At 31.7% G+C, this 27,898-nt stretch overlaps 1 protein-coding gene and 2 long non-coding RNA genes across 4 annotated transcripts in view; 1 reads left to right on the forward strand and 2 right to left on the reverse strand.

The window, feature by feature from the left end:
• LOC132727045 (electrogenic sodium bicarbonate cotransporter 1-like) overlaps positions 1–27,898 on the reverse strand; it is a 47,534-nt gene that overhangs the window by 7,366 nt on the left and 12,270 nt on the right. For both annotated transcript variants that reach the window (XM_060712456.1, XM_060712455.1), the window contains exons 3-14: positions 27,599–27,759; positions 26,620–26,802; positions 25,858–25,931; positions 24,833–24,943; positions 24,367–24,501; positions 23,718–23,864; positions 22,632–22,756; positions 20,951–21,125; positions 19,731–19,864; positions 13,643–14,174; positions 8,999–9,112; positions 3,592–3,756 (exon numbers count right to left, since the gene is read on the reverse strand). In XM_060712456.1, the coding sequence (XP_060568439.1) occupies positions 3,592–3,756; positions 8,999–9,112; positions 13,643–14,174; positions 19,731–19,864; positions 20,951–21,125; positions 22,632–22,756; positions 23,718–23,864; positions 24,367–24,501; positions 24,833–24,943; positions 25,858–25,931; positions 26,620–26,802; positions 27,599–27,759 (2,056 nt within the window). The remainder of the gene's footprint in view (positions 1–3,591; positions 3,757–8,998; positions 9,113–13,642; positions 14,175–19,730; positions 19,865–20,950; positions 21,126–22,631; positions 22,757–23,717; positions 23,865–24,366; positions 24,502–24,832; positions 24,944–25,857; positions 25,932–26,619; positions 26,803–27,598; positions 27,760–27,898) is intronic.
• LOC132727047 (uncharacterized) lies at positions 9,494–11,466 on the forward strand. The gene is made up of 3 exons (XR_009625283.1): positions 9,494–9,665; positions 10,215–10,324; positions 10,664–11,466. It is a non-coding gene; the product is annotated as an uncharacterized LOC132727047 (long non-coding RNA).
• Positions 11,799–13,267, reverse strand: LOC132727048 (uncharacterized). Its single transcript, XR_009625284.1, has 3 exons — positions 13,020–13,267; positions 12,558–12,643; positions 11,799–12,167 (listed from the first exon to the last, which is right to left on the reverse strand). It is a non-coding gene; the product is annotated as an uncharacterized LOC132727048 (long non-coding RNA).

Here is a 27,898-nt window from a genome sequence, read left to right on the forward strand (position 1 = left end):
ATTTATAGAATTAGGGATGAATCATGTATCACTTTTGTTTTGCACATTTTACTTACTTTAATCATTAATTATTAGAAATTTAGTATTAGAAATAAGATAAGTTAATTCTTTAGTATATATTGATTATATATTTGTCATTTTAAGAGTGATAATTACAGAATTCTATTTATAGATTTGACTAATTAAACAGAACAGAACAGTTCTGTTCTGTTCTATTTATAGATTTGACTAATTAAACCTGAATAACCTCTTTTAGACCACTTAGATCAACCCAAAGTTTGTTCCATTATTTGTAGGGAATTTATGCAAACAATCAGTCAATGTTTTATTGTTTATTGATTTCATTATGTTCATTATCACTTTGTTTTGTATTTGTTTGTTGTAAATACATATTGTTAAATTAAAAAATACATTTTTGTTTGCAAATATATGTTAATTTAGTAATTATGCTAAATCTTACACAACCTATGTAAAGGAAGTTCCATTAGGGTCATTTCTGATTGGCAGCATCTTTTGTGTCATAAATAGGGATACAGACCCTGTTTTCAACAGAATTTTGGCAACACTTAGAATAATAACTTTAAAAGAAAGGAACAACTAGGAAACTTCAGGAAAATAGGTTTATATTTTTGGCATTTAGTTAATTAATTAAACTTAATTAGTTCCTTTCATATCTTTTGCATAAATTTAGAAGCTTATTGAGATCAGAGTTTTGTAACAGGGACTTTGTCACTGTTTATATAACAGAAAAGTGATTGTTTTCCACTGAGATTACAACACTGTCTGTTGTATTATATGAGAATATACAGTTGAACAGCCTGATCGGTGGACCTGTGAGCCTCCCATTAGCCAACTGGTATTCTTCAGCTGAATAACCGCTTTCCCTGATCTCAGTTATTTGTTGTCTCAAATTAAGTAATATTCAAATAACTTTTTAATAGAGAAACACTCAAACTAGGTTTATTGTAAATAAACTTGAATTTATTTTTATAAATGTAGATATAGCTGAAATTATTTCTTCATCTTATTTTACTTCTGTAATTTAGTATTTTACATTTAATAAGAAACAGAACGAACTTAAGTTTAAGTGAACTCATGTCAACTTTAGCAGTTTTCCTTGCTTGTCTAAATGTAATTTGCCATTTGTTTATTCTTTGTGCTATTTTAGTATCAGTTTCAATTATTTCTATTCAGAATCACATTTTGCAAAATTGGTTATCACTTGTTCAAAATAATTTTTCACTGTTTCATAACATCACTTTTCCACCCTGTATGTAAAGTTGTTTTATTTGAAGAGTTATCTTGTTTATTGAATACATTTCATCAAAACAGCCAGTTGTTTCTTTTCTCTATGTAGTTAAAATTACAATTTTTCCTATTTCAATTAGAGAGTAAAATTATCGAACCTGAAATGTTAACTTTCCGGTCAAGTTAACTGATATATTTTGTCTTAAATAAGTGTCGACCGGTGGTGTCATCCTGACAAACAGTATACATATATATGTAAATACTGAGATTATGTAATTATCTAGTTTTTAAAATAAGTAAAAAGAAAGATCGCAATTCCGAAAGACAGTCAAAGGCAAAATTCTACCACACTGTCAAGAAACTCCGCAGTTCGTAGCGCGCACAGTAAATATACTGTTATAATGTGATGCCGGTGTTTGTCTCTAACATAGCGACAAAGAAATCTTAGCATATCTGTCCACATTATGATCTGTCTATATAACGTTACCAAAAAAAACTTCACAAAGTCACGTATAAATAATTATATTGTTAAAACGAAAAATTTTATCAACAAAAATCACACGGAACAAATCGTGACGATATTAGATCACAAAAATATCAACTAATCGTATGGGTAAACGATATTGATGTACATTATATTGTGTCACACACGAATATGTAATAAAACACAAATATAACAAAACACAAATATAACGAATTACAACTATAACAATACACAAATATAACAAAACACAAATATAACAAAACACAAATCATGTATAACAAAGACATAAATATAACAGAACAAATATCTAACATATGTGCTACCAGCAGTAGGGAATAAAAGCTCGATGGCTCAGGATACTCAGTGTATTTTCATAACGTCAAATTTTATAATCAGTTTCAAAATGCTCCTAAATTCCCCTGCGGGTTTCGTAGTATGTGCCTATATCATACAAAATTTACACATATACTTAAAATATTTAGGGCTATCACTAAAGGTTATTCATACCCCCACCCACCACCTTAACATTGAATTGATCCTTAAGGAACTCCTGATTTAACCAGTTTAATGTCAGATCGTAAATTACCTACTTGAACAATTAGATGTTTTTTCTGTTTGATTTGTACAAACTTAAACAATTTAGAGTGTTTATTAAAAGATATGGTATAATTTCTATTTGTGAATCTACCAGACCAAAATAATAAAAAAAAATGGAATACCTTCTATAAAATCGAAGTTGTCATATATGGATAATATATCATATATTTCATATATTTATGTTTTATGTATTCATTAACATATAAATTATTTATTAATTACTATATTGTATAATGTGTTAGTTTATGAAGGAGCAAAAGACCCGGATCTTCCCAAATTGTGTAACAAGATCAAATGAAAATGATGTTACATTTAACACAATCAGAACCTGTAGATTTTGAGAAAGAATTTGTAACATTTGTAAAGAAATAATTTTTGCCTGAAAAAAATGAGTACAAAAGTGGCTATAATGAAATGTTATCTGTACATATACGATTGTGTTTTGTCTCAACATCTTTGAACATGTACATATCTCTTGTAAAAAAAACAATCCCATTCCATCCCATGTTATCATTTATTGATAATAAAAATTAGTCATATACAATCCCTCTTGTGATACTCACATAGAGCTCAATGAACTTACTGTATGATTTAAATGGCGTAGGAATGGTCTTCATGGCAGCGAAAGTATGATCTGATTGGCGGCAGAAGCATGGCCTGAATGGTGGAAGTATGATCTGATTGGCGGCAGGAGCATGACCTGAATGGTGGAAGTATGTTCCGAATATGGCTGAATGGCAGGAGAATGGTCTGAATATGGCGGGAATGTGAGCTGTATGGCGGCAGCATGATCACAATATGGCGGAAGGACAAAAAGCTGTCTAATTTCTTATTTTTACACCATGAACAGGAATTTTTGTTTTGAATCTGGTCCCTGACCGCTTGGATTAAGGTGCTTGCTCGATGTAATAGTAGAATACATATAATAAATTGGCACGGTTCCGAAGGATTAAAATGACCAATTAAAATCTAATAATATTCACTTCTTTCCTGTAAAATTTAACAGGAAGTCATTTTACAGGAAGTCAAATCGTTCACAGATGGCTTTCGGCTAAATAAGATCAATCCCTTTGTAACCATTTTACACAATCCTCCCCTTTCCTTATTTATAACATTGTGTAATGAGCTATACGTCTCACTGTTTATGACCTTGGTTCCAAATACTATCACAGCTTGTGATTAATCTGCAATGATTGAATAATGAAAAATGCCGAACCTATTATTACACCTATCCTGACGTCTAATAATAAAAAAGTTCTCACCTTCAACTTGTTTTCGCTCCTGTTCACAATAACAGCCGTGATCTGTTGATCCATAAATATCAGTATAGTTGCCAATAGAGCCGGAAGTGAACTCAGTGGTATTAACCACCAGGGATTCTTGTCACTTATTGGATTAATGAACCAAGGTCGCCCAGGTTTGGTTGGCTACAAGGAGACATAATAAAAGTATGTCAATCATATGTTAACAATTTGTAAAACAAAATTGTATTATTTTTTTTATTTTTTTTCTTGGAAACCGTTTACTATAATGGTATCATACGTTTATTAAGTCAACATTAACGTCACTGTCAAAACAACTTGTTTACTGCTAAAAGTTCTCAATTTTATGTTGAAGCAATATTACATTTTCCCAAAAATTGTTTTTATGCTATATTAAAGGGCAGCATGATTGTTTTAAGTTACATTTTAAAATACAGTTTTCCTTTATGTTCTCAAAATTATTTGTTATCAACCCATCACAATCAATTTTTACCTGTCCTTACCTCCATATAAATATTTCTTCCCCACCTTCTGTGTGTAAATCAAACTCTTATAAATACTTGTCACATTAGGTTTTGAACAGATTTATATTAGTTATTTTTTTATTACCCATGCACGTTCATGTATACAGGATAAACTTGTCTTTGATTCCCGACGGTGAAAAAAATTCAAGGGAGATTAGCCATTTCGTGTTTTATACGTGTTTTACTTTATTATAAAAATTGTACCGGCGGATCAATATCTTGCTATAACTTTATTTGGTGCATTGATTTGTATTACTCAGATATAAAATTAACCAATTAAATCATAAACACATAAATGAAATGTTTTATATTTTTTAACAATATTGATAACATATCAAGTTAAATAAATAAGAAAATAGATAAATATTTAAAAAAAAGATTTTTGTTTGTTTGCTGTTTTGTTTGTTGTTTATATTTTGTTTATGTTTTTTAAAAAAAAATTCGGGGGGATGGGGGGTTTAGGGTTATTTTTTTTGTTTATTATTTTTTTTTGTTGTTTATTGTTATTTTTTCAATGCCATGTATAATCAAAGAAGTAATAATAAAATGGTCAAAATACAATCGCTTCCTTCAATTTTTAGAATGTTTTTATATATTGTTTCCTTTTTCGTGTTCTCTTTTTTATGAATGAATATTAACGCTAGACTACGTTCAAAGTTTTTTTTAGATCGCTAACAAATACAAAAATAATAGTTTAATAATAGAAAAGCCCAGTAATGTGAAGGTCGCTTCTTAACTTTACATTAGAAATTCATATAGAATAGCGATAATGTATATTAGCACTGGGTATATTTTGGTCTGACTTTTATTTTGACTGTATACGTAAATGCTGGTAAACATCCGCTATTAATACGTAAATAAACCTATTCTTAGTGATATAAAAATATCTATTGCGTTCAACAAATGTTATTACGAGTATTGCATGCGGCATTGCAACATCAAAACTTTGTCTTATAAATTTGAGCTATCAATTTTCAGAAGCAGTATATCTGTGTGGGGATAATACACTCAGAATGGTGGTCACTCATATCGGAGATTTAGCTGTGTATGAAAGATGTATTAAAAGAAGGGATGCTATTAGTTCGCGTATTGACGTAAACTCAGGAGAAATTGTTGTTTTACTTTCCACAAATAACAAGACAGTGAAACATAGAATGTACATGAAAGTATTCCGCAGCGAGCAGGATCATCACGCACATATATACTCGGACTCCGGCTTTACAAAAATGCACGGGTATCTGAGGCTAAAAAAGTGTGTGGTTTCAGTTGACGAACGATCAAACAAAATAACTATTTCTGCCGTCAAAATGTCATCTCCTGGGGACTCATTTATGTTTGAAGCAAAAAGTCTTCAGGATACACTTGAATGGAAAAATTCATTGATGCCAAGCACGATATAATTTCTGAAAGATCGGATCAGTGGTGATGCGGGTGCTGACATTTTATAATATAGTCGCAGCAGTTTTGAATATCGGCCACAAGAGATTGAAAAACAAATTGTGTTTTCACAGGCGTCTTTTGAAACCGTGTTTTGGCCTTTTCTTACGCCGAGATTGTGACTTTATGTATATACATAAGAATAATTCTGTTACGAACGATTATAACAATAACATGGAGCAGGGAGATATACTTTACGTTCCGGTATTTATCATTTAAGACCATAATACTGTATGATATGAAGGACTGACAGACGTGGAATCATGATTTAATGTAGCGAAATTGCCATACATTTCATGAAATGGAAACGCCGTAGATTATATAGAGATCCATTGCCATATATTTCATGTTGCGGAATTGCCATATAGTTAGGGAAGCAAGGTCGCCGTTGACTTCACATTGCGGCATTGTCATGGATTTCTTATAGCGAAATTGATATAGATTGTACATTGTAGATCTAATGTAGCGCACTGGTCATAGATGTTGTTTTGCTAAGTGATAAAAGCACCACATTGATTCATTACTGACAGTGTTACACACAATAAACTATATAGGAGGCTTTCATACATCTGTATAACTTGAAGGTGTAAATGTGTATCACATGAAAGTATGTATGCGTATCACATGAAAGTGTAAATTTTTTATGCGTATCACATGAAAGTATATATTTGTATCACATGAAAGTATATATATAGGCGTATTACGTGAAAGTGTAAATATGTATCACAGTAGCAACTGTTAAATTGTTAAGAAAGTTGTTGTTTTTAACCACCATCTTTGTACTATTTCATTTTTTTATTAATCTAGTTATAATTCTTGAAACCATATATATGACATGACCTTTAATAGATATGGTTTCATCTGTTTATTCATGTGAAGTTATGTTGCATGTCAATATTTATTTTTATCGAATATAAACTTACAAAAATAAATATAAATATAATACTTAATGGTTGTTCTTTGTTTGTTATAAGCAATGTGCCTATATATTATGTTTAACCGCCCAGTTAGCTCAATAGGTAGACCGTTGGACTGTGAATCGGGCAAACCGGGTTCGATTCCCGGACGGTGCAGGACACTTTTGTTGTGATTGATCATGAAATCTTTTCTACAGTCATCCGCACTGTACCTTTGCTCTGGTAAGAACAGAAGTCTCAGTTTCTTACAAAAGTGTAACTAAGATTGGTAAACTGTCTGACAGCCTGTCCAGGAACGATCGTGGTGGCTGAACTGTGCTCTAGTAAATTCAATGCGGCTTACTGACGTGATCCGGAGTGAAAAGCACCACAACCACCAGTCTACCACCATATATTATGTACACTCACTATGCATTGACTAATGAGTAAGTCATTCTATAAGTGAGTTTAAAAGGACCATACAGCGTTTATAATAAAACGTTTTACAGTACTAAATGTTTCCGAATGATTCAAAATAAGCTCTTTTACGCCGCATTAAGCTCTCGACGGATGTAGCTGTCCAGATAGCATTATCCATCGTGTTGTACCTGTTATTATCTGTTAACGACATGCCTCGGCTTAAAAAGTGATGCTTCGCTTAAACAAATTAAGCCTCCCGGTCAATAAGTTTGTTAAATAATGCTGTCACCAAGGCAATGTTGCCTTGCAAATTTCTTTGCTGATAGGGCCACCAATTCTTATATCATCATCACTATCATAATTATCATCATTATCTGCATTCACATAACTGTTATCATCATAGTCATATAAAGCATCACATCCGTCATCATCGTCTTCAAAATCATCATCATAACAATCATCAAAATTAAAATCATCATTTCTATAACAATCGTTTCTATCACCATCATCATCATCATCAAAATCCTTAATACTCCTATCATCACCTTTAAGAAATCATCTGCATTAAAATCATCATCTAGTCAATTATCGTCAAAGTCTTCACCGAATCCATCATCATCAAAAATCTAATTATCATTATATTCATCATCATCATGAAAAGTCATCTTCATTTTCAACAACATAATAATCATCGCCTGTATCATCATCATCATTATAAACATTATCATCATCAATTTTTATCACTATTTCATCATCAAAATCATAATTTTAATCTTTATCATCATTGTCATAATCATCATCATCATCATCCTTTTCATCATCAAAATCATAGCTATCATCACGTCCCTCTTCATCATCATCAACATTATAAAATCAATACTTATAACCACCTCCATAATTATCGTTATTAACACATAATATCATTGTTATTATATATGTAATAAATTACATAAAGTCGGATATTCATTATAAAAGATTGATCAGATTTTTCTCATTCGGTTTTAAACAGTTGGATAAGAAATAGTATAACATCAAAAATCCTCAGAGATTTTCTTAATATAACTTGCTTAAATTTGAGGCCTTTTAAATTGTAAGGAATGGATTTCAATATTTCCGATTGATAATGATGATGATGATACAGATGATGATGATAATGCTGGTGATTCACTGGTGATGACGATGATAAAGAAAATGATGGTGATGATGATGATGATGTACTGATCATATTATGATATCATGATGATACCAATCTATGAAACAACATTCAAAATCTTAGTAATATATAAATGTATCATATAAAACAATATAAACACCTTGCTAAAAGCTGTCAGTATATCCGGTATTTTAATGACTGTGTTAATGGACAATGACGTCATTAGTAAGTCTAAAATAAACATTTGTCATCAAATCGATATTGCTATAACCATGATAACCTTTACAGAAGTTCTCCCTGGCAATATATCATCGTTGTTGGAGAAATAATGAAAAAACTTGGTGCGTTAAGCATGTAAACAGCATGTTTGATATGAAATTATTGTGTATACATGATGTTTTCATTCCTAAATTGCTAAAACAAAATCATACAGTTTTAATTGCTTAAAAGCTACATGTGAACCTTATATTTCCAATGTTTTTACACCAATGATATCTCCATATTACTATCTACATTCAACATACAGGATATGACAAGGGTAGGACGGAGATGTATCATAGTTTGGGAACCTTAATTTTGTTGAAAATGTTTCAGAGTTAATTCGTACACATATACATTCACAGTGCGTTAACTGGGGTGCAGGTATTAGTTATCCGCACTCCAGAGCATACCTATTTTCTGGGGTTTTCTGATTATAACGGCAGGGAAAGGGATAGCAAAAGAAATTCCGATGTTCGTTTATTGAATACTTTTTTCTGGGGTTTCATATTGTGACAACAGGAAATGTGTTTTTATTTTTGCCTAGGATACAAAGAGACATCAAAACAGTCGGCAATCTGATTTATACTCGTGGTCCACGCCCCCTCGTACAAATCAGATAGCCTCGTAACACATGTTATTTTCATTATTATTAATTTGTTAACATTTTATCTTATTGTTTTATTGTTATTTATCAAAAGTGTCAATGCTCACCATACCTTGAATTCTTCAGGTACATGAAGTTTTGGTGTAGGAAGATCGCATACAGCATCTAATGTAACCATGGCAACAATGGAAATTAGAACAGCAAAGTCACTAACATTTTGTCGTACCTACAACAAACAAAATACAAGTTAAAATGTTTCCTGTTTAGAGAAATTAGTGTCTTTTAATATGTCTTAAGAAAAATAAAAAAATAAACTGTTTTTAGCTGGTTGTAGTATCCAAGTAGACATATGAGAATTACAATGTAGTGTAAAGCGTTTTGAACTCTCGGCTACTTTACGTTTGAATTCATTTAACTAAGTCCGGATCAACATCCGTTGGTTAATTTGTGCTTAATTTCATCAAGTTAAAAAGAAGGAAATTACCCAGACAACCGTCAATAGTCATTTATTTTATATATTAACACAATTCATTCATGTCATAAATCAGTCTCGGATAATTGAAATTCTTAGTTTAAAGTAAATGTCTTATGTAATAAGCCAATAGGGCCCGTAAGTCTCGTTTACTTTCACTTTCGATTTACCACTTCCGGGTACATCGGCAGACTTATTTACCGTTACGCATATAGGTAACCCGAAGAACTCGAGAGATATAGAAGTTAAATTTGTTTCGGTCCTCTTCAGATTTGAAGGAATGGAAAGCACGGGTCAAAAAATGCAGGTAGGTCAATTATCTGACGGAAAAACGAGGGATTTATAAAGTTTAATAAAACTAGTTTATTTTCGGATAGTGACAATTGTTTCGGATGTTTTGTCAAGTTAGTGAATTCTAGTTGTTTAGCGTTTAGTATTGTTTTAAAACTACTGATGTGAGAAATTTATTCAAACCATTTTAACTTATTGAAATAAACAATGGAGAAACACTTTAATTCTAGTGTATATTAAAGTTATACAAAATTCGGACATTGCACAGTAATTCGGATATTTCTTCCCTTCCATTTTATCAAGATTTCAATTACTTACATTAGTATAATAAAACCCAGGTCCCAAGTAAGAGTTTTGATTATTAAATAAAAATTAGATGGATAGATCATAGATTTATTAAAAGTTTAATAGTATTGTTCCATTTCTAACTATGGAGAAAAGTATCAAGGCACTAACACTTCTTTTTTTTATTCTCTTCCTTTTTCAATTATATATACATGTTAATATGGTACCTAGCAAATTATGATTGAATTAAAAAATTTAATATTTGAATAAAACATTTCAGATGTGTAGACAGGGAGGTATATGACAAGTATAGAATATACAGTTGTTCACTATGGACCATTAATCAACTGTTTGCACTGCCTATGATCCTGAAATATCTATACATCAAAGGTAAATACATGTAAAATAATTGTTTAATTTTTAGTTGAGATCGGAGAGATAAACAATTATCAAAATATTTTAATAATTTTGGATTTCACTGCATGATAATTGATAAGTAAATAAAACATGAAAAACAGTCATGTTTCACATTCAAGAAGATCAATATTTTTGACTGTTATATATTATGTGTTGTTGTTTATCTTTAATGTTTATTTACTTCAAATATGAAATTTAATCATGACCAGCTTATTAAGACTAATGTAAATATCATTTCTAGTATTTTACTCAGTGAAATATATTCAGGTCTTACATTTGTAACAACATAGTTTTTGATTTTTCATTTTGCAGATAAAAAGGAAAAAGATGAAGGAGAATTTGTCCATGAAGACCTTTATTGCAACTACCATCTTCCAGTTCCTTAATTTGAGAATGATATCAGAGAACACACAGTTACTGTGAAATATTAGTTTAATATAAGCCATTGAGATAAGTCAAATGTACTTTCCTGAAGAAGATGAATGACATCCAGCACAAAAATCTTAATGTAAAAGAGTATGATTTTATGTTGTTTGACACTATGATTCCATAATCTTGTTAACTTGTTAATGTCACAATGATAGAAACAGAGTAAAATATCCACATTTCATTGCAGTTTTAAGTATTAAAACTACATGTAGATAGTTACTCTATATATACCAAAGTAGAAAACACACCAGAGATTAGGAATTTTCATGGAATCACAGTAAAGTCATATGTCATTATGGACATTAAATGACTATGAAGTAAAGATGAAAAAGAAATAGCAAAAAAATTACATATCATCTACTACTAATATTGTGAGGTAATCATTGACAAGCTCACAAATTTGCATTCAAAGCTTTGATATCAAGCTGACCATTTTTTAATTAGAATATGATTTATAACTCTATGAAAATTTGTTCATGTTAATTTTCAAAGTCTTTACATTTGTAAAAGGAAATATTCTTATTCTTGTATCAGTAGACATTCACAGTGTAAAGTTACACTGTCTAAATAACTAATAATAATTTCCAGTGCTTTCCTGAAGTTTTTCTTCCACTGGAATATCAGTGTGATATATATGCTAAGCAGTGCACTATAAATTGTGTAAAAATAAAAGTTTATCAAACTTATGAACTGTTTTTTGTTTCTACTATTTGGCATATATTTATAGCAGTACTTGATCATAAGGGTTCATCTGCAAAATAAGTGTCACTGTGTACTTTAATTCTCTAACAGCAATGGCTAGATTGTATGTATGGTGATAGTATGAAATGAAACTCAATCAAGATAGAAACATTTTAATGCAGATCATTTATCTTTTTACCATTCTTGTCACCTTACAAGTCTATTTAAAACATATTTATCTTAACTGTTTTGAAACTACATGATGCCTGGTTGAAACTGTTTTGGACAGCCATTTGCAGAAGATAAATTGTCTTTGGATGATTAAGTTAATACAAAGTTACAAATGACAGGTTATTTATTTCTCACAAAGACAGGTTATTTATTTCTAACAAAGACAGATATTTTGTTTAACATTTTTACACTGACATATATCTTTGAAATGTCTCCAACCTTAGTTTTTATTAGAATACAAACATTCAGTTAGACAGTTTACACAAGACATGGAGCTTTAAGAAGCTTTAATTCAGTCAAAATCTGTAATGGACTGCCATGTCTCTACCACTATGTACTCCAAGACTGTGTATGGACATTTCCTTTCAACTATGTCTGGTGGTATCACTATTTGGTTTCTAATCTGATGGTGAATACTCCAAAATAAATCAAGAGCCATGACAAGTACTCAAGATCCAACCATGAAATCACATACCTGCATATAAAGAAAATTTATCACGAGTTGAAAGCAATAATAATTGGTCAGCTATAAATTTTAAGCATTTTCATATTGTTTTGAATAGAAAATAATGTTGAAAAGGAAGAAACACTTCTTGGTGTCCTAGCTTTTGTAGATTTGCTTTGACAACTGATCTTTAAAAATGTGAAAGTGACTAAGTTCTTTTAACTATTTACTGAACATGATTTAGAAAAAATGAGAAAAATACTTTAAACAGCATTTTACCTGAATTAACTACATATGCCATACTGTTTGTTTATTTAGCTACACTGTATAATTATTTACAAAAACGAGAACATTATGTTATACAAGAATATTTACTTTTCATTAATGTAGTTGAAGTAGCTTTAAGTATATATTTCTTACCAAAACGATTTTACAGCAGAGCATGCATGTGTATTTACATCGGATACTGACGTCTTTCATCTCACCACTGTCCTCAGTCTAAATATCTACACAAGCAAAATATTTCATTAAATTTTATGACAATTTAAATTGGTACTATACAGCTTGACTATTTGTGCTATATAAAGATAATAATAATAATAAACAATATTTTCAGTTAGAAGAAAATATATTCAACTAAAACACACCGATAATCATATTGAAACGTTTTATCCGAAATATGCGCTGTCCGAAATTTCTAAATATTATATACTTCTGAGAGATAATCAGGTAGCGCTATAGAAAATTGATAAAATCAAATTCACCAGTCTGAAGTTAGATGCGAATGATGATGTATCAGATAACAAATTTATTAGATATTCATGGACATGAAAATATTACAACATTTATTGTGATAAACTGAATTCGAAATGACACACCCACCTGAAGATTATACGAAGTTGTCTTTCATTGATACTTGTTCACAAGATGAAACTATTTGCATTTCGTTACAAAACAAAAAACTCTGCCAATTTCCACATATCCTTTGTTTTTCCGTGTAAGTTTTACTTTCCCACCGGCATACAAGTATTACCCAATATAGATAAGCAATGTTGTTGATATTTGTTTGTACCCGGAAGTGCAAAATATCGTGAAATCTCGCAAGTCACATGACGAGACTTACATACCCTATTAACCTTAACAAGTAAAGATATAATTTTTGAGCCGCGCCATGACAGAACCAACATAATGGGTTTGCGACCAGTATGGATCAAGACCAGCCTACGCATCCGTGCTATATGCTATCAGTTTCTCTACTTGTTATAGAGTTTGTAAGCGAACAGCATGGATCCTGATCAGGCTGTGCGGATGCGCAGGCTGGTCTGGATCCATGCTGGTCGCAAACGCATTATGTTGGTTTTGTCATGTCGCGGCTTATATCATTCATAATACATTGGTAACTTAAAGCAATAAGAATCGTTGTAACTCTATATAGATGCGTACACTGAACAAAGAGGATACAATATTTGAAAAAAAGAAGGCGAGACATTTACAACTGTACTTACAAATGTTGGGAAAAACAGACTGTGTCTGAAATTGACGAGAATTGTTGCCAAGAAATATGTTCCCAGAAACAGAATCACCGAGAAGAAGAACACATCGGGTACGTAATTGTCCTGACAAGTTTCACCGGTTATAGTCCCGCTTAACTTTGAACATTGTGTCTCTGCAGCTGATTCTAAACCCGTGCTTGAATTCAATGATGTGGAAACATTCATTGATGTTAGACCCGTGCGAGCATGTTTGAGAGATTCAGCTAACTGATTGCTATTACTAGAGTTATAAATTATACATAGGCAGTCTACGTCGTTAGAACGAGGACTGAATTGTACCGGTGCCTCACTCTCTATTTCATAAGTCTTCTTGAAAGCTTCGTAGATAAAGATTAGAGCAATCAGACACGCAAAACTTTCCTCTGTAAACCTGGTGATGTAACGAACCAATGCACTTAGGTCAAGAGCAACTATAATTAAAATAAATAAACCGGTCCAAAATCCTACCCAGACACGAAATGGCAGAAAATCCCACTCCAGATCCCTGAAATTATAAATAAATATATTTAAATAAATAAATAAATGAATATATAAATAAGTCACGTAATGAGAATGAAAATCCCACTACTGGTCCATAAAGTAATAAAACACGGAATGATACAAAAACACAAAGGAAAAAAAACATGAGATTTTATAAACTGCCATCATTGTTAAAACTCGAAATGGTTTGAAAACACATTTTAACGCATGAAATAAAAACATGGAATGTAAGTCTATACAAATATTATTCTATATGATCAGATATATTCGTAAAACACTTTCTGTTTGATTATCGCGCACACGAATGAAAAGAACTTACGTGACACCAATACAACAAGGTTATTGTTTAGAAAAATCATAGTTAACATTTATATATTACCATCTACATGTATTTATAACATGACCCACGCTGCAGGAGTGTTGTAAACCCATTCATTATTTTACGTATTAAATGGGTCAGTAATACACTATAGTCTGTCCCACCAAATTTGAATATTTCATTTTTTATTAAATATAATAGTAAAATCACTTTAATTAATGTCATGTTAAGGCTGACGTCAATATCTCTAGGCATGTTTTTCATTTTTTCCATAAAGTCAGAAATATTGTCAAAATGTTAAAATTATATTTTTCCCCGTTGACTTACGTTGTAACCTGACGTGACGTCCATTTCAAAATGGCGGCGCCCATACAGACGTTATTTAGGGTTCGTCTCACAATTAGCGTGAAATGTATTCGGTAATTATAAAAATTTGATTATTCTTATTTACTTGCTGATCAATAGCTGAATGTTATCATTAAAATGAGAACGAAGTTGGTGTCAAAAAGGCAATTTTAATAGCAAACCATTATTTAAAATAATCATGTTAAAATCATTTGAAGTGAAATATCAGTAGCCGTTTTTTAAATTATAACACACAAAGATTTATATAATTATATAATTACCATGATATACTGTCGTATTTTATATTATTAAGAGAAAAAGACCAATGAAGTGATTTGATTAGATAGCGTTTCAATCAAGTGCGTATCTTGAATACCGCCACCCGTCGTAGGGGAACGGGAACACTAACTAGAAGACTAAAGCTAATGTTTAATTTACACAATTATGTAGTTGTCTGAATTCCGTCCATTAGTATGTATCACGTCTATTTAAAAATAATTAAATTAACCAGGACTGATGGGATACAAAAATATGTTACCCTTCTTATTTCGGGTGCGATGTCCGTGCGCTAAACCTTTTCGTAGATTTTAACTTTCACAACAGAAACCTGACGTTAGAGATCGCCAACAAATACTAAATTATCATGCAAGTCTAACAAGGAATATACAGAAAGGGGAATTGATTCACTATATGTTCATTGTTGGTTTGCACAGTGTCTACTTTAACTAGCTCATTTGATAATGAGAGAACACAGACTCGCGTGCGAGGAAAAATATAAATTATAGGAATATAAACATGCTTTCTAGTTTGAGCAACCAAATGTAGGCCTATAAACTTTAAGCTCGTAATTTTAAACAGATTTAATTTTCCGTCTCACAATTTAACAAAATATCTAGAAATACCGGCAGTAATTTGATAAAAGAATAAGTTTGTTGAATTGGAGCGTTCATTAAGGGACAAAAAGTTTGTTTGTTTGTTGTTTTTTTTGTAGACTCAACGTGTTACATACTATGTTAATATGAAGGGGAGATCGAGTCAAAGAGAAACACAGAGTGATGACCTCAATTATTTTAGCCTTCCTAAAATTTTAAAATAATCAGTGAAAAAACAATAGCTATATCTTTCGCGGGAGAAAAAAAACACCGCATATGGTATATTTTGCAGCTAAAAGGGTAGGATTTACAGAAGTCTTGAATAACGAGATAATATGTACAGTAGGGAAATCATTTCTGAGAAATATATAAAATAGTTTAAAAACATAAAATCAAAACGAATGTTATATGTGAATTAATGGAAGATGTATTGAAGGTGTTATTTTAACAATTACTGCCAAATCTGGGTATACAAAAATTATTTAAATGCCATGAAGACAAATTTATCTCAACGCTTAAAATTATAAGTTTGAGGTTACATATGCCTAACCGCCCTCTGTCAATGCCGCAACTGGAATCGTCCATAAAAAGCGCGAGGCACTTTGTTACGTCATATATATTTCGTAAATTGTTGTTGACGTAATAATGTTTTTTTCGTCAGGAATCCATTTTCAAGAGTTCTGAACTTTGTGATGTTGACAGCTAAAATTGATGGGCCGTTCTTGAATTATGGATTTGGAACATACTGAATCATTATGTGTTTCATTTACATATTTCATTTGCTAACCCAGATAACTGCACAAATGGAACAGTGTTTTAATAATGAGACGGATTAAAAGTTTATAAAAAATCTGGATCATCATAAATGTGGGAGCCATGCCATTCAGGAGATTCAAAGTAAAAAATGGGATCTACGGGCAATGAAGGAATCTTCAGAATGCGAATTTGTCGTGACGTTTATAAAGATCTATTTTGACATTCAGGATTCTATTCAGCTTAAAAGTAAGTGCAATTTCTAGATCTACTCCAGGTGACTCGATGTTCTTGTTGCTTATTCATTTTTTAATTTTTTTTTAAAGTTTTCCATCATGTATTGCAACGAAACTGTTACATCCTATAGATCCAGCTTTGTAAAATAATCATGAAACGACCCCGACAACATCATGTACATTTTAGAAACATGACACGTGCTTTCTCCCGTTCATCTTCAAATGAAGAGTACTTCGGCAATGAGTGAGACTAAATAAAGGATTGGAGCACCACACTTAATACCGTATTCCGGTATATACCGGACAAGGCGCTTGAATCGTAAAATGCCAAAATCTTGTTTTTTTACGCAACGGAATGAACTTTAATAGGTCTTATTCATCTTTTCACACTGATTTATGTATGATAATGCATGAAAAATGTTAAAATCAGCGAAAAAAACGATATTTGTCTATTTTGTGATCATGATTTCTGCAAGCGTCTAGAGGTACTGCTCCAATCCTGTATTGAGCTAAATCCTTCGGCAATGGCTACGGAAAATAAACAACAGAGACTTGCCATAGAGAAATGAAAATTTGCTTTTACAAGAAAAGTTGACACTTTAGAGAAAAATCCTGAAAAATCTCGAGGGTGACTTTTTTTTAGTTTACAAAAAAGTTTTAATTTTTATTCAACGTCGTTTTGTTCATTCATACCATGCAAAAGTTCATTTCCATTTTTAATGGGACAGACTATAGTGTAATAAATATGCTAATGAGCCGAATCACTATCACTACGCGCTGTCAAAAAACATAAACAAATATGGCGTCGAATGTCATTTCTGTCAACGATCAGGTTCGAATCGACGGTCACGGCCTTGGAATCGTCACTGAGATTGTTTACCGCGGGTTCACCACGAGCTACATGGTCAGGCTAGTTGACAGTAACTTTGAAGTTGAACTTGAAAGGGAGAGATTGACGATTGTGCCTACCGACGAAATGAACGCTATGTCCGAACAGACTCCACGGCCAAGGTCCAGATTTAATATTGTCTCTGACTCTGATGTTGACGCCTTTAACCACGAGCAAAGTAATAAAAACACTCTCATAAAAACTGTTAATGATTTGAAAATTCTGAAATCTTTCTTTGAAGAACCTGAGATAAACGTAAATCGTGAAATTTATGAAATTCCAGAAAATGAATTGTCCTCATTACTTTGCCGGTTTTTAGTCAGTGTCAGAAAGCAAAATGGAGACGAGTATGAGCCTTCAGTCCTGCGTGGAATGATATCTAGTTTTGATCGGCAGTTACGTCGAAAAGGTTATGAACAAACCATTGCTTTGGGCCCTGGATTTGCTAAAGTTCGAGAGACACTGTCTATGAAACAACGACAGCTTAAAAAAGATGGGAGGGGTAACTAGCCGGTGCTAGGGGGCGTGAGTGATGTTGCACTTATTCATTATCACTCATGTACAGACTCAATCAAACCGAGTCTGCAATTCTTATGTTATTTTGTTGTGATTAATGCTTCCGAGGGATCACTTTGTTTCCAGAATTTTGCCAAAAAAAGTGAACCGCTGTCTGACAAAGATATAGACCATTTATGGAACTCAGATCAACTTGGCACAAGAACACCGGACACTATACTTCAAACACTTTGGCTGTACAATACCATACATTTTGGACTTAGAAGTTGTCAAGAACACCGTGATATGTGCTGGGGAGATATTTCATTAATGGCCGATGATAACGGACATGAATACTTACAATTTTCGGAGAGACAAACCAAAACACGGTCCGGTGAAAATCCGAGAGATGTGAGGGTAATAAAACCTAAGATGTGGGCAAATGTTGTAAATCGTGATCGATGCCCGATTGCCGTTTACAAATTGTATGCTGAAAAACGTCCAATGAATTATTCTGAATTTGACCATCCATTTTATATTGCAACTACAACTATCCACTTACCTTCACCCCGTGACACCTGGTTTAAACGAAATCCAGTCGGAATCAACAAACTAGGATCAATGATGAAGAGAATGGTCCAAGTAAACGCCTTACTAATCACAGTGCACGAAAATACCTTGTTCAAAAATTGAACGACAGTAACATTCCTCCTAACCAAATTATGCAAATATCCGGTCATAAGAATATAGCATCCATCAACAATTATAGTCACATAAATCAGAATCAGCACAGACAAATATCCGACATCCTTCATTCCAATGTAAAAGAAAACAATCCAGCGAATCCCATTCCATATCCGTGTTCAAATTCTGCACAGTTAAACCATAACACAGCACATGTCAACACCGATTCAAGGTCCAATCTTCATGTATCCGGTGGGTTTCAGAGTATTTTCAGCGCTCCCATACATGGTGGAACATTTCATGTGCATGTTCATCAAAATGACTCCAAATTAAATCAAAATTCAGGCCACAAACGTGCACGATACATAGACAGCGATAGTGATTAAATTCGAGTTCATATGCAAGATGCCGGTTATCAAACTTTACACACATGAACAGTGACGTCATGAGTAAGATGGTGACAATGTGATATTTTTACAAATGAATGATATTAAGTCTTGTTATTGCTATAAAACATGTAATGAATTTGACGAAATAAATGTGATATTATATGTCAGTAAGCACAATAGTTTTTCCTTAAAAAACTGTTTTAACTAGTACTACTTTTTTAGCGCATGAGGGTCAGAAACCGTATAACAACTTCGACCCATTTCTCCTTATATAGAAAAAAGGCACAGCAATTTATTTTCTTCGTTTATCAGGGCGCTTTTTCTGGTCATGTTATAAATAGAATCTTAATTTCGTATTTATGTTGTATTAAATTTATTAAACTCGTCATCTGAAAACGATAAAAACTCGGCAGAGCCTCGTTTTTATCGTTTTCAGATGACTCGTTTAATAAATTCAATACAACATAAACACTCATTCAAGATCCTCTATATCAAATGGCATAAGATTAAACTTATTATCTACAATGTAGAAATCTTTATTGGCAAAATACATTTGACATATTATAATTAATACGAACTTGCAAAGCGTGTATAAAATTCCTTCCAGGACGAGCATGGGTCCAGTACTGCCGAGTATATTCAATGGTTGTCCAGCACAAAGAGCAAATACAACCCCGGATATAGCCGCCGCTAAAATACACTCCATTGTCCCCTAAATTTGATATACACAGAATATTGTTGTTTTTTTTTTATAGATGATTGATCTGTTAATGTAACTTAAGATAAGATGGTTGAAAAAAAAAGTAAAAAGTAAAAAAAAAAAAATTGGCGTGTAATTGCCAGTCGCAGACTGTTAAGCGTAACTCATTATAATTGTAAAATACTTACATCATCGAAAAAGGAATAATTCCAGTAAATACAGCACATATTGGTTTCGTATTATTTAAATGCTTGCATGCTTCCCTTTTTATTATTTCCGAAAAATGGTCACAATGTTATTTTCAGAGTAATTGCCAAGTGTCTACTGTTTTCTTTGACAACAAAAAAAGAGGTTTAGATGGATGTTTATAGGAATGTTGATTGTAAAGATAGGACGTATGTTTATGAACAACAGGCAGGGCCATTTCGGGCAGTTTTAGAACAAATGAGTGGCACATTTATGATGAAAAGTGTTATGGCCATTACACTACGTAGTATCGAATGCTAGTTTTTACGACACAAGCAGTGACCGTTCATAAGGAAACTTACCAATTAGATTAGAAAACTGGTTATACAAAGGCATGGTCGTCTATTGGGACAGCAAACAGAACAATGAAGAGGTAGTACTAATGGGATTTAAAACAGAACGATTGGAGTAATGATTATAAAGGACAACGGCCCTGTGGATTTGTTTGACAGCTAATGCGTTGACAATGGCAATGGATACTTCTGTTGTCCATGAAAGGCCACCGACGGGGACATTTATCGTGATAAGTAATTGAGCCCAAAGTAAAAGTGCTTACTGAGGGACATGAAAAGAAACTATTTATAAAACACATACTGAGTTGTTTACAGGGACTATGGTTGAATTGTTTACGCTTAATTTCCTAGCACGCGCAGAAATCATACTAGAATCATCCGTGCCTTCTTCTAATGGGTTGTATTGTTCACGCTGAGTCCAATAAATTTGTATTCCTGTAAACCATCCGGACAAATAGTAACACAACCGAAACAAGAAGGTCGTACATGTAATCATCTGTATTTTTATTAGAAAATCAGACCTCTCATCCTTTTATATACAGAATCATTTATATCTTACCATGTGATTATCCGTAGCATGTCCTAGTAGACCTCCAAAGGTCACATTTGGTGTCAAGGTCACAAGGAAGAGAAAGAAGAATGATGCTACGCACTGTATGTGAAGTGCGTCTTTAAAGTCGCTGAGATAATGTGGCACTTTTCTTTTTATATCCTGTATTAAACCTCCAAACAACCTGAATATGACATGAAATAATAAATAAAATAAACAACGTCATTACAGACTGGTACAATATATTGGTAAGAAATGAAGTAAAAAAATGGTTAAACAGATTGGTACCATACATATAATCACAAACATATTAGTAGAAAAGTGTTAACGCTAGGTTTATTATTCTTGGTATATATAGATAGAAGAAGAAGAAGAAGAAGAACGTTTATTTCACTTAAACTACAAGTTTCTCGTGATTAACATATATACAAGCATACATATATAATGACATGAAAAATACAATGACATGAAAGTAAACATAATAATTATATTGGATTGACAAAACAAAATAGAGATGACACAAATATTAAAGCATAGTGGCTATTACATACACAGTAGTATACACAAACAAACTTTTCATAAGTTTGGACTTGTTAGGTATACATAAAAGTAGGTTGAAATACATATCTAAGCATTAATAATCTGATATCGTAATTTAAAAGCTTCATTAATATATTGACAAAGCATAATTGTTTCTTTATTTTTATCACTTTTTAATAATTGAGTAAACTTAAACATACTTGGTCTATTTCTATAATAATTCTTAATATATATATTTCTTAAACTCTCATATGCAGGACACTAAAACACAAAATGGAACTCGTCCTCAATTTCATTTGTATTGCAAATTAAACAATATCTTAAATGACGCTCTACTCTTTCACGTGAATATCTACCTGTCTGTATTCTAATATTATGAGCTGAAATACGCAGTTTTGTCAAAGCTATTCTTAGTTTTCTTGATACAATATTTTCTAAATAAGGTGACATTTCAAAACTGTCCTTTACTGATTTATATAAAAAATAATACATCATTACAATTAATACTAGCTCTCCATTCTTGTAAATATTCATCTATTAATCTCTGTTTAAAAACGACAATAAAACAATTTTGACTAACGCTTAAAGGGTTTAACCATACATCAAAAAAAAAAAACCGTATTTTTCTAAAAGACTTCGTACATTTGCAAACCAGTTTGTATACCCTATATTTATATCAGACATACATGAATTAACAATTGTAGTTATAATAATATTACTTGAACTTATTATCTTAAACCAAAATTTTACAATTCGGACATATCTGTTTATATACAACGGATATCTTCCAAATTCACCATACACAGCTACGTTACTAGTAGATTTTCTAAAACCAAGAATAGTTTTACAAAATTTCAAATGAATATTTTCTAACTTTTTTGATTTGTGAAAACCCCATACTTCACTTGCATACATTAAAATAGAACCAATAAAAGAGTCGAACAACTGTAGGGCTATTTTTGGTTTTGTTTCATAGATGATCACAAAGAGACTGTACATGTTATTTCGTTCGTTCGTTTGTTTGTTGGTTGTTTGTTGTTATTGCTGTTGTTGATGTTGTTAGTTTTTTTGTTTCTTTTTTGTGTGTTTTTTGTTGTTGTTGTTTTTTTGTTTTGTTTTTTGGGGGGCGGGGGATAAGATGGTGGGTTACCTGCCAGTCCGTAGTAGGGTTAAATCATCGGGATTATTTTCCTGGTGATCATCTCTAGTTACTTTGTCTTTATCTTGTATAGAAAGTTTACTGGCAGATATCTGTCCCGGATTTTTTCTGTAGTCCTTTATTAAAATATGACAAAATTTATCTTTTGTAAAATAAATAGCAATGTAATTCTTGATAAACTTTAAGCAAAACATTAGTTTTAAATGTTTAAATGTTTAAATTTAAATGTTATTAGAAATAAAATATGGCAAAACTGAATTCAGTGAAAATGAATGAAAGTATAATCCTTTACACATATAAATATGACAACATCTTTTCGCGATAAATAAATGAAGTTATAGAATTATTTATAAACATTTAAAAATGTATTCAGATGTATAAAATGTGTTCAAAGTATTCAGTTTAAAATGAAATTATCATGATAACATTATACCACTAAAAAACCATAAAGAAGTAAGACCACTAAATCATCATAAAGACATAAGACCACTAAATCATCATAAAGACATAAGACCACTAAATCATCATAAAGACATAAGACCACTAAATCATCATAATGACATAAGACCACTAAATCATCATAAAAAAACATAAGACCACTAAATCACCATAAAGACATAAGACCACTAAATCATCATAAAGACATAAGACCACTAAATCTTCATAAAAACATAAGACCACTAAATAATCGAATGTGATAATTGTGGCTGGCTTGAACCAAATGTTATCACAATTTAAAATCCTTATAGTATGTCAGCCTGTAAAAATACCAAAATGTTAATGCTGTGAAATAAAGAGTCATTCACATTGTTTAGTACAATACTGATTGTAATGGACTCGTGCACAGCCGGATCCAGACCCGTCTAACGACTCGTCCAATATGGGACTGACAGTCATGTACTTGTCAAATAAAATTCACTACAACAGTTTTGTCCTTAATGAACCATGTATATTAATTTAATCATATAGTGGTTACTAATCGTAGTTTATTTAATTATTTTTTTCATACAGATTTTTTTATTATGCACGTGTACTAAGGAGATTACTAATATTATCATAACATGATTTAATTTTTACCTGTGGTGGAAGTTGATCCGGTGGTTCTATTCTTGTAGAAGAATCCCACACACCTGGTGGTAACACTGTTAGATGTACAGAGAACTCTTGTATTCCACACAAAAGATCAAATCTATCTTCACACCGGTATCCAACACATCGAAATATCTATATGTGAACGTATATATATTGTAGAAGGTTTAAGTGTACGTTCGGAAATTTTGCTTCATTTCTTTAAAAAACTGTATGACTTTTACTCAAATTGTCAAACTGACCATCAAAGATGACCATCTAGATTCAATAAGAAAAGGAAGTTTAAATTAAAGAATGATTAAGTGGCGGCATGGCCGGGTGGTAAACGCGCCGGACTAGTAATCAAATGATTGCTAGCCGCATTGCTTCAAACCCTGTCAGGGGCAAGTCGTTGTTTCCTTGAGCAAGAAACTTAATACTCATTGCTCAGTACTGGTTGGTTCCAGGAACGGATTCGAACTCTATAAGCTTATAGCTTCCTATACACAATCGAACTAAAATAAATTCTGTATAAATCAAAGAATGATTATATCACAGAATGTGTATATGCGAAATATTACTTCCGTTGATATGAGAATAATTTTGTTTTAAAATGATGTGTAAATTACTTTGTAGTGATTATATAACTAATAAATACCTCGTCTGAAAACAAGGCGCCCATACATCTACACATCTCTATACAGTGTCCCAAATATTGTCTCGGACAGAGCATAACAAACATGAATTTCGAGTCCAAATTGACTTCCGTGATGTTTCCAAGGTTACAGGCATCCTTTAAACATGACAGAAAAAGAAGTGAAATATCTACTACTTACAATCGACATTTCCGCGGGATAATGACGTCATAATTTTTTCAACAAATTATGACGAAAACAAATCATTCATTAAATAAATGGAAGCAAGTATAAGTTCTCTAAGATAAGACATAATCCGGCTTTGTAGAATTTAACCTGAATTCTTAAATCAATTACTTACATGTAAATAGAATTTTACCTGAAGTCTAAAATCAATTACTAATGTAGAAGTTTACCTTATTTTCCAATTAATTACTAATGTAGAATGTTACCTGAACTGTTAAATCAATTACTAATTTTGAATGTTACCTGAAGTCTTACAAAAGCAGCTGTGACCTTGTCGAGATCACTAACTTCCCCAACTAAGATGTTTACAGCCTGAGCCCCGGCCGGTATGTGTCTCATAAAGTTCTTGTTCATCTAAAATAAAAACAAAATGCATTCAAACATTAAAAAAATGTCAAGAAATATATAAACATAGTAAGTGCGTAATATGAATAGAATATATGTAAATGAGGGTGTTTTATAATTAATACAACTAACTCTGTTAACTTTTTTCTTGACAAATTATATTAAATCATGAACTAAATTTGAAACAAAGTATATGTAAACCAATTTTGTCTGTACACAAATTTTAAATCTTAAAATCCATTGTAAAACATTTTGTTAGCACTGAAAATACTTATTCCCAGTACATCTAGATTTTTCATGTTAAAGCAAATTTTTCAGTATTGCTTTGTCCATATTTACTAGTAACGTTAGGGTACTAAAAGTTTTATATCAAAACGTTCTTGAAATTGGCTGTAACTCTATTTCTATAAAATAGTTGTATTTGAATCATCATTCATCTGTAGATAAAATGCGATGATTTTGTTTTGATTAAAAAAATTGTCGTTCCTTCTAAGATTTTAGTACAATTACATTAAAGGGAGTCCCACTGAGGTTTTTTGACATGACTGGACTGGAAATATTTTTTTTGAGATTATGGTGTAGATCTATACTAATAACTTATGTGCAAAATTTCAGATCATTAGCTCGTTCCGTTTTTCCAAAATAATAATTATAATAGTGAAAAATGACCCAAAATTGAAAAGCGTTTAAACGCTTTTCACTCGAATCGGACAGAGAATAGCACAAACTACGATTTTCAATGTATTTCCTGTATGTTTCTTAGTTATATTTTATTTATATTTCTGTTTTAATAGCTCGTGTTGATATATATTAAAAATTAAATTTTATGTTTTAAGGCTTATTAACCTCAGTGGAGTTCCTTTAACTGAATTCAACACTCGTATATCACACATATATAAAGATAATCAGACTAACATATTTACCTCTCCTAACGACAATGACTGAAACTCCTGACTGCTACTCTTTGACAACGAGTCACAATCCCCCTTATACGCCCCTGTAATGTGTTACAATGTCGCTATACAGCACTAATGATTGAACATGATTGAACAATTAGTGTTTGCTTGTTATGAAAATATGTATACGCTTTTTTTCTTTTATTATTGTTATTGTTATTGTTATTGTTATTATTATTATCATTATTATTATTATTATTATTATTATTATTATTATTATTATTATTATTATTATTATTATTATTATTATTATATGATTGTATGAAATAATAATTTGTTAGTAAAACAAGCTTAGTTACATTATTACTACACAACAATTTCTCCTTTACACTTTCTTTAACTTTCAAAATTTCTATTAAAGCCGCACGCCTACTATTTTAAAATGCTAATTTCCATGAAAATGTTGAAAATGTATTCAAAAGTAAAATATTTTGAAGTAACCAAAGGAAAGCAATTCAAAACCTAAGTAAATTACCAACAATAATGTCAAAATATTCAAAATAGCCTTTAGTGCGTTAGTCACGCAGTAGAAACATGGCAATAGATACTGAAAAATCAATTATTTATTGAATATAAAATGTAAATTATCACTTAAATCTGAAATATTTTTACTTATTCCAAAATTTTAGTACATTTTTCTCCGGTTTGATTTTCTTGGGAAATATTTTGTCTCATCTGGAGACATGCAGCTTTAATAACGCGTGTCTGTATTTTCACTAAGCAACATACCGTTCACGTGGCGCTCTTCTTGCAGTTTCCGAGATAAACTCACTGATGATAAGTTGTTTGATTTCATGTCACGTGATTTAGTGACGTATTGAAACTTGTGAAGTTTCATCAAAATTGACGACAGTTTATCCTTCATATACTCGAGTATTGGTCGCTCTAGTAGCCAGGCATTTATAATGTCATCTAAAAAAACAATTTCTAAAACTGTAAACGATTATTTTGAAAATGTATATATTTTTTCCGACGTCAATCATAGTGAAAGAATTGTGCTTATATTTCTAGTAAAAACGCAAATTTATTCATTTTTAAAATATACAATGTCGCATTGGACCATTATTATTATTTATTTTTTTGTTGTTTATTACTTAGAAAATTATTCCTGTATTGTATTAACTCCATTTTTAGGAGAAACTGTTCAGAAAAATAATGTGCAAAAAAGATATTTAGAGATAATTAAAGAAGGAAAGTTATATAATATAGGAAGGGGTTTTGCCTATAAAAATATTAGACATTGCTACAGTAAATACCTAAATCTGTTAACAGTGCACTTTCTTCCTGTATATTTAGAATCAAATAAGTTACAGAATAATTTGTCTTGTAATTTGCCATTTATTTGGCTTTGGTATCTAAAAATACTCACCCGCAACATCAGCCATTATTCTGGTTTTGCCATATAGATTCACTTACATATAGAATTACTTACACGACTAAGCCATTTTTCTGTCTCTGTTGTCTCGAATTATTTATCCGTAACATCAGTAATTCTTTTGACTTTATCATTTAGAAACATTTTATTTTAAAATCAGCCATATTTCTTGTCTTGTTATCTTGAATCACTCATCTCTGACATCAGCCATTGTTCTGGCTTTGTTTTCTAGAATCACATGCGACAATTGCCATTGTTCTTGCCTTACTATATAGAAAATACCTACCTTCGACATCAGCCATTGTTCTTGCCTAACTATATAAAATCACTTACCTGCGACATCAGCCATGGTTCTTGCCTTACTATCTAGAATAACTGGACAAGTTGAGAGAATATTCTGTAGGTCTTGTAAAGCTTCCATCATAAGTGAGGCGACATGAGGCTTCGACCACCTCTGTCCTCCTTCTTCCACCGCTTCCTCGTAACGTATCCACCTTATAAACATATTGAAATATTAGCAAAGCAGAGGACTTTCAAACTGATTCTAGGCTTTTTGTCTCTTTGGGGTTAGATGCTTGTTGTTTCTGGTGAAAATTCTATTTTTAGAAACGACAGTTTCATACCAATGTAGTG

The sequence above is a fragment of the Ruditapes philippinarum genome, unplaced genomic scaffold, assembly GCF_026571515.1.
Source record: "Ruditapes philippinarum isolate M1 unplaced genomic scaffold, ASM2657151v2 ctg5017_1_1_1_1, whole genome shotgun sequence".
NCBI classification, from domain to species: Eukaryota; Metazoa; Mollusca; class Bivalvia; order Venerida; family Veneridae; genus Ruditapes; species Ruditapes philippinarum.